Source organism: Schistocerca serialis, chromosome 8 (genome assembly GCF_023864345.2).
Source record: "Schistocerca serialis cubense isolate TAMUIC-IGC-003099 chromosome 8, iqSchSeri2.2, whole genome shotgun sequence".
Classification (NCBI taxonomy): Eukaryota; Metazoa; Arthropoda; class Insecta; order Orthoptera; family Acrididae; genus Schistocerca; species Schistocerca serialis.
The window spans coordinates 53964170-53980511 of record NC_064645.1 but is presented as its reverse complement, the minus strand read 5'-3'; the positions used below and the strand labels follow the sequence as shown (position 1 = coordinate 53980511).

At 42.8% G+C, this 16342-nt stretch overlaps 1 protein-coding gene across 1 annotated transcript in view; it reads right to left on the bottom strand.

Moving 5' to 3' along the window:
* LOC126416452 (lysosomal acid lipase/cholesteryl ester hydrolase-like) overlaps nt 1–16342 on the bottom strand; it is a 132399-nt gene that overhangs the window by 32577 nt on the left and 83480 nt on the right. The window contains exon 5 of the mRNA XM_050084180.1: nt 15292–15434. Coding sequence (XP_049940137.1) covers nt 15292–15434 — 143 coding nt within the window. The remainder of the gene's footprint in view (nt 1–15291; nt 15435–16342) is intronic.

Here is a 16342-nt window from a genome sequence, read left to right as displayed (position 1 = left end):
GCTTCAGTCTGGAACCGCCCGACCGCTACGGTCGTATGTTCCAATCCTGCCTCGGGCATCGATCCGTGTGATGTCCTTAGGTTAGTTAGGTTTAAGTAGTTCTAAGTTCTAGGGGACTGATGACCTTAGATGTTAAGTCCATTGTGCTCAGAGCCATTTGAACCATTTGAACCACGACATCTGGACGTAGTTTCACCTTCATTTCAAAACTTGTTGAAGACACTCACTACAGCGTTCGTCGAAAACCTGACAAGTCGTGCGCTTTCAGAAACGCACGTGCCGAGCGTCCGACCCATCACAATCTGTCCTCGGTCAAACTCAGATAAGTCGCGTGCCTTCCCCATTCTACACACGGACTGCACGCTCACTGATACTACAAGCACCTTGAGTATGTCTGGCTAGCAGCCATTCCTCGACAGGTGACGCTGTTATCGCCTGAAAGGGTTTATATCGATAGTAGGTTAGTGCTCATAATGTTCTGGTTGATCAGTGTAACATAGGTCGTGGAATCAATAATGCATCGCGTGCAGCTACACTTCTGTGAATTACAAGCCGACCTTCCCCGAGATCGACTTCTGCTATGTTCCCCACTCATCAGCAAATAATACGTATCAGCGTTTTGCAACCATGACTTATTAAACCGGTGGTTCGGTAACATTCCAACTTGTCAGCTCCTGTTTACTTACGAAATGGTGTTATTACATTCGGGTATTTTGCCCGTGTCATATATCTCACTCATGATGTAGAATAGCCTTGCAATGGCGGACTGTCCAAAGAATCTCAGTAATTCTGACGGAATGTCTCCTGCTCAAGGGGCCCATAACAGAAATATAATGTGGGTCGTTATGTTGCCTCTGTTCATAATAACAAACATCTCGTATGTTACCCAATCCCGCGTTTTTGAATTTTTATTTTACACGCCTAGTTCCGTACGTCCAAATTGAGGAGCAAATCTCCAAGGTCGTGGAACGTGTCAGTGCATGAAAATACAACATAAAAGTAACAACAGATTTAATAAAATATTTTTGAACCCAAAAGATGACAAGCTATAAGTTTATCTAAACGCAGTCAACAACATAATACAGGATTCAGCTTAATATTTCAAGGAACTACCCAACAGAAGAGAAGGGGTGACCTACTGGGAGAACTCTTCAGTTTCTATTTGAAAGCGCGTAGGTCACTGCTAAGACTTTTGACTTCTTGTGGTTGTTGTTGTTGTGGTCTTCAGTCCTGAGACTGGTTTGATGCAGCTCTCCATGGTACTCTCCTGCGCAAGCTTCTTCATCTCCCATACTTACTGCAACCTACTTCCTTCTGAATCTGCTTAGTGTATTCATCTCTTGGTCTCCCACTACCATTTTTACCCTCCACGCTGCCCTACAACGCTAAATTTGTGATCCCTTGATGCCTCAGAACATGTCCTAACAACCGGCCCCTCTTCTTGTCAAGTTGTGCCACAAACTCCTCTTCTCCCCAATTCTATTCAATACCTCCTCATTAGTTATGTGATCTACCCATCTAATCTTCAGCATTCTTCTGTAGCACCACATTTCGAAAGCTTCTATTCTCTTCTTGTCCAAACTATTTATCGTCCATGTTTCACTTACATACATGGCTACACTCCATACAAATACTTTTAGAAACGACTTCCTGACACTTAAACCTATACTCGATGTTAACAAATTTCTCTTCTTCAGAAACGCTTTCCTTGCCATTGCCAGTCTACATTTTATATCCTCTCTACTTCGACCATCATCAGTTATTTTGCTCCCTAAATAGCAAAACACTTTTACTAACTTAAGTGTCTCATTTACTAATCCAATTCCCTCAGCATTACTCGACTTAATTCCACCACATTCCATTATCCTCGTTTTGCTTTTGTTGATGTTCATCTTATATCCCCCATTCAAGACACTGTCCATTCCGTTCAACTGCTCTTCCAAGTCCTTTGCTGTCTCTTACAGAATTACAGTGTCATCGGCGAACCCCAAACTTTTATTTCTTCTCCATGGATTTTAATACCTACTCCGAATTTTTCTTTTGTTTACTTTACTGCTTGCTCAATATACAGATTGAATAACATCGGGGAGAGGCTACAACCATGTCTCACTCCCATCCCAACCACTGCTTCCCTTTCATGCCCCTCGACTCTTATAACTGCCATCTGGTTTCTGTACAAATTGTAAATAGCCTTTCGTTCCCTGTATTTTGGATCTGCCACCTTCAGAATTTGAAAGAGAGTATTCCAGTCAACATTGTCAAAAGCTTTCTCTAAGTCTACAAATGCTAGAAACGTAGGTTTGCCTTTCCTTAGTTTATTTTCTAAGATAAGTCGTAAGGTCAGTATTGCCTCACGTGTTCCCATATTTCTACGGAATCCAAACTGATCTTACCCGAGGTCGGCTTCTACCAGTTTTTCCATTCGTCTGTAGAGAATTCGTGTTAGCATTTTGCAGATGTGACTTATTAAACTGATGGTTCGGTAATTTTCACATCTGTTAACACTTGCTTTCTTTGGGATTGGAATTATTATATTCTTCTTGAAGTCTGAGGGAATTTCGCCTGTCTCATACATCTTGCGCACCAGATGGTAGGGTTTTGTCAGGACTGGCTCTCCAAAGGCTGTCAGTTGTTATAATGAAATGTTGTCTACCCCCGGGGCCTTGTTTCGACTCATGTCTTTCACTGCTCTGTCATACTCTTCACGCAGTATCGTATCTCCCATTTCATCTTCATCTACCTCCTTTTCCATTTCCATAATATTGTTCTCAAGAACATCGCCCTTATATCGACCCTCTACATACTCCTTCCACCTTTCTGCTTTCCCTTCTTTGCTTTGAACTGGATTTCCGTCTGAGCTCTTGATATTTAAACAAGTGGCTCTCTTTTCTCCAAAGGTCTCTTTAATTTTCCTGTAGGCAGTATCTATCTTACCCCTAGTGAGATAAGCCTCTACATCCTTACATTTGTCCTCTAGCCATCCCTGCTTATCCATTTTGCGATTCCTGTCGATCTCATTTTTGAGACATTTTTATTCCTTTTTGCCTGCTTCATTTACTGCATTTTTATATTTTCTCCTTTCATCAGTTAAATTCAGTATTTCTTCTGTTACCCAAGGATTTCTACTAGGCCTCGTCTTTGTACCTACTTCATCCTCATCTGCCTTCACTACTTCATCCCTCAGAGCTACCCATTCTTCTTCTACTGTATTTCTTTCCCCTATTCCTGTCAATTGTTCCCTTATGCTCTCCCTGAAACTCAGTACAACCTCTGGGTTAGTCAGTTTATCCAGGATCCGTCTCCTTAAATTCCCACCTTTTTGCAGTTTCTTCAGATTTAATCTACAGTTCATAACCAATAGATTGTGGTCAGAGTCCACATCTGCCCCTGGAAATGTCTTATAATTTAAAATCTGGTTCCTAAATCTCTGTCTTACCATTATATAATCTATCTGATACCTTCTAGTATCTCCAGGATTCTTCCACGTATACAAACTTCTTTTATGATTCTTGAACCAAGTGTGTTAGCTATGATTAAGTTATGCTCTGTGCACAATTCTACCAGGCGGCTTCTTCTTTCATTTCTTACCCCCAATCCATATTCACCTACTATGTTTCCTCCTCTCCCTTTTCCTACTCTCGAATTCCAGTGACCCATGACTATTAAATTTTCGTCTCCTTTCACTACCTGAATAATTTCTCTTATCTCATCATACATTTCATCAATTTCTTCATCATCTGCAGAGCCAGTTGGCATATAAACTTGTACTACTGTAGTAGGCATGGGCTTCGTGTCTATCTTGGCCACAATAATGCGTTCGCTATGCTGCTTGTAGTAGCTTACTCGCAATCCTATTTTTTATTCATTATTAAACCTACTCCTGCATTACCCCTATTTGATTTTGTATTTATAACCCTGTATTCACCTGACCAGAAGTCTTGTTCCTCCTGCCACCAAACTTCACTAATTCCCACTATATCTAACTTTAACCTATCCATTTCCCTTTTTAAATTTTCTAACCTACCTGCCCGATTAAGGGATCTGACATTCCACGCTCCGATCCGTAGAACGCCAGTTTTCTTTCTCCTGATAACGACGTCCTCTTGAGTAGTCCCCGCCCGGAGATCAGAGTGGGCGACTATTTTACCTCCGGAATATTTTACCCAAGAGGACGTTATCATCATTTAACCGTACAGTAAAGCTGCGTGTCCTCGGGAAAAATTCGGCTGTAGTTTCCCCTTGCTTTCAGCCGTTCGCAGTACCAGCACAGTATGGCCATTTTTGTTAGTGTTAAAAGGCCAGATCAGTCAATCATCCAGTTTGTTGCCCCTGCAACTACTGAAAAGGCTGCTGCCCCTCTTCAGGAACCACACGTTTGTCTGTCCTCTCAACAGATACCCCTCCGTTGTGGTTGCACCTACGGTACGGCTATCTGTATCGCTGAGGCACGCAAGCCTCCCCACCAACAGCAAGGTCCATGGTTCATGGGGCAAGTTTCTTGTGGTAGCTTACTGAAAATGGATCTAGCAATGTACTGCACACCTTTATGCACAATAGTAGAAGAAGTGCGACACAAATGCAGATTGGACTTCTGCCTAGTATTAACTGAGGAAAAACTATTAATTCTTGAGAATAAGGTGATTTTGTTAACAAGAAATGACAGTATATACATATTGAGAGGCCGGTGTCAGAATACCCAGACTAATGTACAGGAATCGACAAGAAGTTTGCGAACTTACATCACTAATTGCCTGAACCGCCCTTTCTGGGCCAAAAATATCCTTTAAGAATGGGGGAGTTACCCCAAAACATAATACCGTAAGTCATAAGCGAATGAAGATAAGCAAAGTAGACTGCTTTTCAAGTCGAACTATCACTTCTTTAGGATACCGTTCGAATTGAAAAAATGACAGCATTAAGTCTTTGAACAGGATGCTGAATGTGGGTTTGCCACGACAGTTTAGTGTCTATCTGAATACCTAGAAATCTGAACTGTTCAGTTTCACTAATCACATGCGCATTCTGTGAAATTAAAACGTCGGGTTTTGTTGAATTGTGTGTTAGGAACTGCAAAAACTTATTCTTACGCTGATTTAGCTTTAGATTATTTTCTACAAGCTATGAACTTACGTCATGAACGCCACCGTTAGAAACAGTGCTAATATGGCACACAACATCCTTTACTACCCAAGCGAGTGTCATCAGCAAACAGAAATATTTTAGAGTCACCTATAATAGTAGAGGGTATATCATTTACATAAATAAGGAACAGTAGTAGCCCAACACTGATCCCTGGGGCACCCCCATTTGACCGTACCCCGCTCAGACCCCGCATCACAGCCATTTTCAACACTGTGAATAACGATCCTTTGGTATCTGTTGTTAAAGCAAGAGCTGAACCAATTGTGAGCTACTCCCCGTATTCCGTAATGGTCCGACTTCTGGAGGAATATTTTGTGATAAACACAATCAAACACCTTAGTCAAATCAAAACAGATGCCTAACGTTTGAAAACTTTTGTTAACTGCATCCAGTTCCTCACATAGAAGGGAGTACATAGCATTTTCAATTGTTAAACAACTTCTAACATCGAGCTGTACATTTGATAGCAAATTATATGAAATAAAATGATCAATTGTCCTTAAATACGCAGCCTTTTCAATAACTTTAGCAAACACTGATGGCATAGAAATAGGTCTAATATTGTGTACGTTATCGTTTTCTCCCATTTCATAAAGCGGCTTTACTACTGGGTGTTTAATCGCTCAGAAAACTGATCATTCTTAAAGGAAAAATTATAAATGTGGCTAAGTACAGGGCTAACATGTGCAGCACAGTGCTTTAATTTTCTGCTGTCCATGGAAGTTTTTAGTCTTGAGTGATTTAATTATTGACTCAGTCTCCCCCCTTGTCAATATCACAGAGAAGTTTTTCAGACATCAACCTCGGAAAGGCTTTTCCAAGACGCTTAACAATTCCTTGTAGAAACTAAGTTTTTATTTAATTCACCATCAACGCTGGGAAAATGATTGTTAAATACTGTACATGTATCTGACTTGTCAATAACAGAAATATTTTTACTGCGGACTGACTTTATATCGTCGACCTTGTACTGCTGACCAGACACTTGCTTCACAATTGACCACGTCGTTATAATTTTAGCCTGTGTATTAGCTATGCTATTTGCGTACTACATACTGTTTGCCTTCCTAATAACTAATACTGTTTGTAATGGGCTGTTGTGACTTCTTCTTCTTCTTGTTGGTACCATAGACGTGTAGTGCGTCGGCTGCTCACAGGCGGCGTTCCCTTGCTTCTTGAACCAGCTCTTCGGAGCTGTTGATGCCAGTCCATGTCTTGATATTCTGTGACCATGATTGCTTCCTTCTACCTGCTGGCACTTTCCTTCTATTCTGCCTTCTAGAATTAATTGAAGAAGTTTATATTTATTTCCTCACAATGTCTTTCTTCTTTTAATTGGCCCATTAGTTCTCTATCCACACCAGCTGTACGCAGTACTTTAGCATTGCTCACTTTCTGAATCCATGATATTTTTAGTAATCGGAGCAAGAACCACATTTATGTTACTTATAATCTCTATACAGAGGCTGCTTTAATTGACCAAGTTTCCGCTCCATAGAGTCGGAAGGGGATAACATAGGATTGTTCCGCCATTATTCTCAGATGGAGCGGCATGTCTGTGTGTGTCAGCATATTTCGCAGCTTTCGGAACGTTTCTTTGGCAATCCCACAGAGAATCTTAATTTCATCATCACAATCAAGTTTCGAATTTATCACAGGTCCTAGATGTTTAAATTTGGTTACTTTCTCGATTTTACCACAGTTAATGACTAGGGACTCGTTTTGACCGGGGGTTGTTTCAGTTGATATCCATTTAGTTTTCTTCGAATTTATTCTGACGCCAAAATGCTGACCAGCTTTATCTATTTCTGTACCTCGGCTATCGATGGTGCAAAAAAAGCTGTGTCGTCTGGATACCATAAGTTCCAGATCTTCACTCCATTTACTTTTACACCAAACGAACCTGAGTCTTGCCTGGATCGAAAAATCCTGTCCAGATACAAACTGAACAGTAATGGGGACAGTACACAACCCTGGCGGACTCCTTTCAGTATTTTCACAGATTCTGTTTTTAAATTTTTGTTAATTCTGACCTCTGCTCTCTGATTCCAGAATAACTGTTGAATGATTCTTATGTCCTTACCATCCAATCCTATTTCTCGTAAGATTGTGATAAGGGGGTCATGCTTAACGATGTCAAATGCTTTCTCATAATCGATAAAGCGTATATGGATTTCATGCTGATAGTTATAGCATCTTTGCACAAGTATCTTCATGCCAGACAACGCTTCTCGGGTACCCATCCCCTTCATAAAACCAAACTGGCTTTCTCCACAATACTCCTCACATTTATGATAAATTCGGTTATGTATAATTCTTAGAGATCAATCGAAATTCTGAGCACTTTTTTTGCATTTGCTTTCTTCGGTAATGGGACAAAGGTTGATTTCAGCCGTTCATCCGGGATCTGGCCTGAGCTGCAAATTTCATTAAATAGGGTTGTCTACGTTTATGTGTCTACGCATCTTAAAATTTCAGTGGGTAAGTTGTCCCACAAGACGCTTTTCTGTTCTTTGTTACTTTCAGCGCATATTCTACCTTTGATGATACGATACATGGACTAGATTCTTCTTCACTTTGATTTACTGTCTTGTCTCTTTTGTCGTGAAACAGAGATGATATGTAATTCTCCCAGTGTTTTGTCATTTTTTCCGATTCGAATATAATCCGATTATCCTCATCTCATAAAGCAGTTAGGTTCTGCTTCTTGAAGCTTCCAGTTATAACCTTGATCTTGTTAAGGAAACTATAGAAGTCAGGTAACTTCAGCATTTCTTGTGCTCTGGTGCACACACATAATTGTGTCAAAAATGCGAAAGAACTCTTGTTTGCTACGTTTTCATGACTGAACAAATGATTAGGTTTCAATAAAATTTCATATGGAGATTTCTTGAACCCCAAGGAAGGACATAGCCTTCTCGAGAAAATAAAAATAAAAATAAAATTAAAAAAATAAGAAATTAAATATCGACCCCTAAGAGGTTGAAGGGAGTACATCAAAGAACAGAAACAATGTTAAAAATTATTAAATTTGTCGCATAATGTATACGTTGTATAATGTATAGTTACTTAAACAGCCCACGCTCTTTTGTACGCATTTCTCGGCAGTACGTGCTGCTACATCGTGCAGTGGCACAGCTGGGACGGTTTGGGAGGGGGAGGGTGCAGTGTACGGCGTGCGCTGTGCCTAGTCGGCGGACACGTGAAGGCAGCTGATGGCGTTGCAGCTATAATAGCCTACTTAACCAGCATCACTCGTCACGGGTTCACCTGCAGGCAACAGCTAGTCTTTAAACATTACGCCATTCACTCTCTTGATTTCATGTACTCAAAGTCACTGACGACGTGATTGCTCCTGGCAGGTAGGCAACCTGCTGCCACTGCATGTAGGCAACTGAATGGGCAAAGGTCAGTATGGAGCAAAATAAGGAAAGGAGCAAATGTAAATGCCGTGCGACTAGGGCCTCCTGTGGGGTAGACCGTTCGCCTGGTTCAAGCCTTTCGAGTTGGCGCCACTTCGGCGACTTGCGTGTCGATGGGGATGAAATAATGATGATAAGGATAACACAACACCCATTCCCTCAGCGGAAAAAATCTCCGAGCCAACCGGGAATCGAAACCAGGCCGTTAGGTATGACATTCTATCGCGCTGACCACTCAGCTTCCAGGGGCGGACAAGGAAAGGAGGAAGGTTATGGTTTTAACATCGGAGCGACAATGACGTTATTAGAGGTGGAGCCCAAGGTCGGAATGTTTCAATGATGGGGAAGTTTCGGGCGCCCTTTTCAAAGGAACCATTTTGTATTTGCATAGAGGGATTTAGGGAAATCGTAATTCAGGATTATAGTGCACGAATGTGAACTGTTGTCCTCCCCAGCGTGGATCCAATATGTTGACAACTACGCCACATCACACCGATACACAGCTGCTGCCAATTTGCGTGAGTCGAAATAGTTTCAAGTTCAGTAACCATTATAGAGGTTGCTACATCCGCTGTTCGTCGATTCATTTAAACCAATTTGAAGGCATTATTTCAGTGAACTTGCACACCAAACGCTATCTCTTGTGGGAATGCGGGATGGCGAGTGAGCGTTTCACGGGTAGGTGGAGCTATGATAGTGGCGTGTAAAAGGCTGGGAATTTGGTCGGATGGGAAGCGTGCTTGGGTGGTCGAAGCGGTTAAGGCAAGCAGCTGCGTTAAGCGGGCACAAATTCCCTCTATTACCATCGAATCATTTCGATGCCCAAATGCGTCATTGATAACCTCTGAACAGTGTTCTTTCAAAGTGTAATGGATAGAAGTACTAAATCGGAAAATTTCCTTTCTCATGGGCCCGCAGCGCATATTAGGTCAAAGAACGAAGTATTAAAAGCTTTCCAAGTTGTGCTGCTTTTTCTATTGACACTTCATTACGAGAGTGTGCTGAAAAGCAATGCCTCGGAATTTTTTTTCTGTTCTCAATATCGGCTGAGATGTTACATATCATGCATATTACTTGGTAGACTTTGCTGCGTCGCTGGAGCAGTTTGCAACGCTCTGCCCATAGAGGGCTCAGTACTGTGGCGTGTAACATGGCGGTGTGTGTGTAGTGGACTGACCAGACAGCCAATCCACTAGGACGGGTAGCCGAAAGGCACGCGTTTAAGCTCACGCAGGCTGGCGTGAGGTCTGGAAAATGACAAGGAATTATAGTAGCCAAAAATAGTACATAGCTTCTGGAATACTTAACTTTAATTCAAAATTGTAGAACATCTCTCGTTACCGTACATGCTTCATTAGATACATAGCAAAGGATAAATGGCGCCTTGCTAGGTCGTAGCAAATGACGTAGCTGAAGGCTATGCTAACTATCGTCTCGGCAAATGAGAGCGTAATTGTCAGTGAACCATGGCTAGCAACGTCGGCTGTACAACTGGGGCGAGTGCTAGTAAGTCTCTCTAGACCTGCCGTGTGGTGGCGCTCGGTCTGCTATCACTGACAGTGGCGACACGTGGGTCCGACGTATACTAATGGACCGCGGCCGATTTAAAGGCTACCACCTAGCAAGTGTGGTGTCTGGCGGTGACACCACAGTGTGAGTACCTAATTAGGTGCGTGGTAAACTGGAAGCACGAATTCGAAGAATTCGTCACACATGGAGCACAGTCTCTTTCATCGTGACAATGGCAGAATTCACACGAGCGTTGCGGTATCTGGACCAATCCGCCGCCTTCAGTCCACTACCATCAGTAATACTTCATACAGCCCCAACTTGGCCCCATCCGATTTTCGTCTGCTTCCAGAACACATTCGAGGTTTTCAGTTTGACACTGGTGAAACGGTGTAAGCAAAGGTGAAGTTGTAGCTCCGTCAGCGAAGTCAAACATTCAGCAGTGGCGGTATCAACAAACTGTTGTCTCGTCGGGAGAAATGTGTTGATCGCCACGGTGACAACGTCGGGAAATAAATATGTAGACATGAAGAATAAAGGTGTCTAATGTGAATAAAGTTTGTTTTGTTTAAAAACTGAGCTGTGGCGACTGGCGCTAGTTACGTTCCACTTGCGTTGCTGATATCGATACTCGTCTGGTCTCGTATCTCTGACTGTTCCGCCTTTGGTTTTCCGGCTTGGCGTGTGTCCGGGAGTCTCTCTCCGATCAGCGTTCGACGAGGCAACATTGTTTTGAAAGGAAGCCTTCGTCTCCATCCGTGGTGCCTGGGCCTCGCCGTCCTCGTCGTTTCGCCGAGCATCGGGTGTACGGTGCTGATTAGTCGGGGCCTTTGCGTGCGAAACGTTGGCGGGTTCGTCGTCTCATGCTGGACATCTTCTCCTCGCACAACTGGAAGCATTAAGTTGTGTAGGATTCATACTCTGATGTTAACCGGTGAAGATGTGTGAGACTTACGGGGCCATGTGGTATCTGCCGGAGATTAGTTACGGATAGTTCTGAAGTTGGTTCCACAGTGTCTTACGGATAGTTCTGAATTTGGTTCCACAGTGTCTTATTCATTGAGGCTAATGTACTGCTTATTCTGCTTCAGGACATGTACAGTGTGTCTTATTTTGAGTGGCTTATATGGAAATTTTAGACTGTTTTAGGACACACTGTCCGGTCTGAGCTTGGCCGGGACTTTGTACGTGTGCAGCGGCCGTAGAATTCAACACAATTAGCTCCGGGTTGGTTTAATCACTTGCTCCAGCAGGATTTAGTATAAGTATTTAATGCGGGAATTTCCTTCAGCCTACTGTAAGTGGTGCCTTAAATTTTTGCTAACTTCTTAGAAGACTGTTGATTTACCAGGATCGCTCCGTAAGAATTTGCATTAACTCTTGGGAGCGTAATTATTATTAATTATAATCTTGGCTGTGACTGGAGCTTACACTGATTGGAATTTATTTGCGCTGCAGGAAATTTTCTCAAGACTACTTGTGCTCTGAGGTCGGTGCTGTTAACAAATCCTTGTCAGGGATACTTATGTTGGGCCCAGTCGGATTACACATCCACCGGTTTATGCGATCCTGTAAACAAGTTTTGGGCAGCAAAAGGTCGCACTGTCTGTCTTCCGCAGTGTTATTTTGTTCCAAACGCCGCTATAGCCTTTAATGCTGTTGTTTAAAGTTAAGTTGCAATTTTAGAACGATTTTGAGTCATTCCATTTGTTAACTAAGAGAAGCTACCCTTTTATAACCTTATTGCTTCTGGAAGTTATTTAAACATTATACTAGTGGTTGAGATAACAACCGTCATTCTTATTTAATGTAAATTTTACTTATTTGCATATTGTTGGGGAACGCTGTAACCCTTGCTATCATTCTTGTTTGGTGAAGTGTTCAACTCCGTGTTCTCCTCCTTTCGCCACCTTGTGTTTTAGTTTAAGAATTTTTGGACTGTGGACTGTTATGTGGCCGGTTCAGTTTTATTAAATTTTTATTTTTCTCTTGTGCCCAGGAAGTTTTGGTAATTTTATGGCTGTTTAAATTTGGCTTGAAGGTTGTATCATTAGCATCTTAATTGTGTCGGGCAAAGAATGATTGTGTGAGAGTTATAATTGACATTTACTGTAATCGTTGATTATGGTTCAGTATTCAAGTTAATTGTTTAATTAAAACCTTAATTATGTTTAATCCAATTCAGTCTGTCAAAAATAAATTTGTATGTTGTACCAGTAAAAACAAGGGGAGAAAGGTCCGAATAAAATTTATACATAGTGCCATTTTTTTTATTCTGTGATAATGGTAGATGTTCTCTAATCAAAATTAAAATTATGTACAAGCCACAAGTTTGTCCATCAGCAAAGATCCGTAGCTTCCTATTTCATTGAGTAGCTATGTAATTTGAGCAGCAAACAGCTGCAAGAGTTTTCACATAAAAATTCGAAAACATTAAATTTTCAGAACGCCCTTGTAATAAATTTTATATACTATGTGATCAAAAGTATCCGGACACCCCCAAAAACATACGTGCATTGTGCTGCCACCTACTGACAGGAACTCCATATCAGCTACATCAGTAGTCATTAGCCATTGTGAGAGAGCAGAATGGGACGCTCTGGTGAACTCACGGACTTGGAACGTGGTCAGGTGACTGGGTGTCACTTGTGTCATACGTCTGTACTCGACATTTCCAGATTCTTAAACATCCCTAGGTCTACTGTTTCCGATGCGATAGTGAAGTGGAAACGTGAAGGGACACGTACAGCACAAAAGCGTACAGGCCGACCTCGTCTATTGACTGACAGACACCGCCGACTGTTGAAGAGGGTCGTAATGTGTAATAGGCAGACATGTATCCAGACCATCACATAGGAATTCCAAATGGCATGACGATCCACTGCAAGTACTATGAGAATTAAGCTGGGGGTGAGAAAACATGAATTTCATAGTCGAGCGCCTGGTCATAAGCCACACATCACGTAGGTAAATGCCAAACGACTCCTCGCTTGGTGTGAGGAGCGTAAACATTGGACGATTGAACAGTGGAAAAACGTTATGTGGAGTGACGAATCATGGCACACAATGTGGCGATCCAATGACAGGGTGTGGGTATGGTGAATGCTCAGTGAACGTCATCTGCCAGCGTGTGTAGTGCCAACAATAATACTCGGAGGCGGTGATATTGTGTGGTCGTGTTTTTCATGGAGGGGGCTTGCACCCCTTGTTGATTTGCGTGGCACTATCATATCACAGGCCTACATTGATGTTTTAAGCACCTTCTTGCTTCCCACTGTTGAAGAGCAATTCGGAGATTGTGATTGCACCTTTCAACACGATCGAGCACCTGTTCATAATGCAAGGCCTTTGGCGGAGTGTTTGCACGACAATAAAATGCCCGTAATGGACTGGCCTGCACAGAGTTCTGACCTGAATCGTACAGAACACTTTTGAGATGTTTTGGAACATCGACTTCGTGCCATCCGGCCGGTGTGGCCGAGCGGTTCTAGGCGCCTCGGTCCCTTAACCGCGCTGCTGGTACGGTTGCAGGTTCGAATCCTGCCTCAGGCATGAATGTGCGTGATGTTCTTAGGTTAGTTAGGTTTAAGTGGTTCTAAATCAAGGGGACTTTTTTTGTGCTGGGGGGCTGCTTGAAGGCTTGCATTACCCTTTTCAGCCTTTTGCTGTACAAGTACATTCATTTATTTATTATTTCAGTATTTTTTGCAAAAATGCATTTGATCATATTTACAGTATACAGTATGAGAGAGTATACAAAAATATAAAATAAAATAAATTAGAAATTGCAGTTTAAAGATTAATGATTCAAGTCATATTGAAATACAGTGTAAGTTTTATAGATATGCAATATTTTCCATCATGATTACTCCATAAATTCTATTTGAATACTTTAAAATATAAAGAGGTTGTAGCATACGATTAAAATACAGTACAGTAATATACAGTGCGGATGTGCTTTGAGGTGACTGATGTTTGTGCTTTAGTGTGGTGTTGCTTCATTTTATGTGTGAGAGCTGTGGTGGTGCTATTTTATGTTATTACTTAAGTGATTTGTTTATTTACTAACTATATGTGTGTATATGTGTATAGATAGATATTGACCGATTGCTTAAACATTAGCATTAATATTAACATTGACGTTAACATTGACAGTGCCACTTTTCTTTATGTTGCCTGCTGTAGGTGGGAGGTTTGGATTGTTTGATGTTATACAATTGATTTGAGTTAATTGGGTGCTCTCATGTTTACATCCAGTCCTCTAATCACCTTAAGGGGATGACTTTCGTGGCAGTGGTGAACAATTGCACAAATTTTATGTCTATGCTACTTTTTATGTCTAACTTAGTTCTATGGTTCATGTGTGTGTGTGTGTGTGTGTGTGTGTGTGTGTGTGTGTATTTTCTGGGGTTAGTTTCTGTGTCTTTGGGTCAGGTGTGGGGGAGTGGGATGTCTTGGGTTAGTGGCTCCATGATCGGGGCGAGGTCTGGGTATTCTTGGCTGGTGTCGTGTGCTACTGCACGCGCAGAGTCTAGGGGACTGATGACCTCAGATGTTAAGTCCCATAGTGCTCAGAGCCATATGAACCATTTTGAACTTCGTGCCTGGCCTCGCCGACCGACATCGATACCTCTCATCAGCGCAGCAGTCCTTGAAGAACGGGCTGCATTCCCCAAGAAAGCTTTCAGCACCTGATTGAACGTATGTCTGCGAGTGTGGAAGCTGTCATCGAGGCTAAGGGTGGGCCAACACCAAATTGAATTCCAGCATTACCGATGGAGGGCGCCACGGACTTGGAAGCCATTTTCAGTCAGGAGTCCGGATAATTTTGATCACATAGTATATCTATCTCGAAGAGTTGCTTTGGCAGAGTCATGCGTGCGATTAAGTAGTAAGAGGACAGACTAAAGGGGGCTCATGAGTGTCTGCTCTTACTTAGATAACAAATACCGGAAATGCTGTAAGAAGGTCACATTTGCCAGCTTGGTCTTGTCATTTAGAAGACTGTCAGGTGCTACATTTGCGTCGGTGTAGATTTTCATTTGTTCCAGTAAGTCCAGTGGTATGTCTTTGTTGACAAGGGGAAGTATCTGATGGGTCTGCTCCATGACAAATAACTGAAGTAAGTAACTAGTCGTAGATATCATTGAGTAGAAGTCACTTGACAATAATAATATATGTGATAGTAGTAGTAACAGTGGACGCCAGCACTGCGTACCTCAAAGGAGACCAGCCGGTCGCGCGTCCCGAGGAAGAAGGCGGTGGGCAGCGTCGAGTTGACGACGTGGTAGGCCGGCGGCCGCTCGCTGCCGTACTTGCTGAGGTTCTCCTCCCGGCCAAAGTCGAACGCCTGCAGGCGCTCTGGGGGCGACAAGAGGGACACTGTGTCATCCCACCTGCGCTACGAGTACTGTGCGTATGTGACGTGACGGGAAGAAGAAGAAAACTGCGAACTACAGACGAGGGCAACGTCACGAGGCAAAGTACACAGCAAGGGGACACGCAGCTGCACCTGCCATTGCGAGGACGCGAACGTCAGTAGCCGCACAAATAGGCACGTAAGCAAAGGCGGTTCAACTTCACTGCGTGTACACTGGGTCTCCTTTCTCAGCCTGTATCACCTAATCAACTACATTAATTGTATGTACCACAAAGTGCGTATGTATTTTTTTTTTGTTTAAATTGAAGGAGAAGGGGGGAGAAAGAAAGGGAAAGGCAAGTTACGATATCTGCTGCATCAGGACTTGCCGTCCCGGTACGCGTCTCGGCGAACACACGCTCCCAACTGCCATGACTTACCCGCAGTCCCGCTCAATGTCCTCTATGCTGGCTACTTAGAGATTGCCGCAGGAGGTCGGACGCGATTCTCCAACTGCACTGAATGTGATTCACTTCGATGGGCAATGGCTCCACAGTATTCAGGGCGGATGCACTGTTAGGACCGACCTCCTGCCGTAATCTCCAAGTAGTGTGCATGGGGGCGTGCACGGGGACTGCAGGTACGTCGCACTAGGTAAGAATGTGGATCAGCCGAGAGGCACGCCGAGATATGCCAAGCAGTTGCGATAAATGCTGTGTCCGGGCAGTGAAGTGGTAAACGCTACCGCCAAGTAAGTATTCGGTCAGAGGGTTAGCTGCCCTCTGTAATAATACAAAAAGAAAAAAAGAAAAAACTGAGTTAATGCACCGACGATGAACTTGAACAGGCGTCACGGGACGTCCGCCCCGAACAAATACAGCCCTACAACGAACAAAATGAGATCAATAAA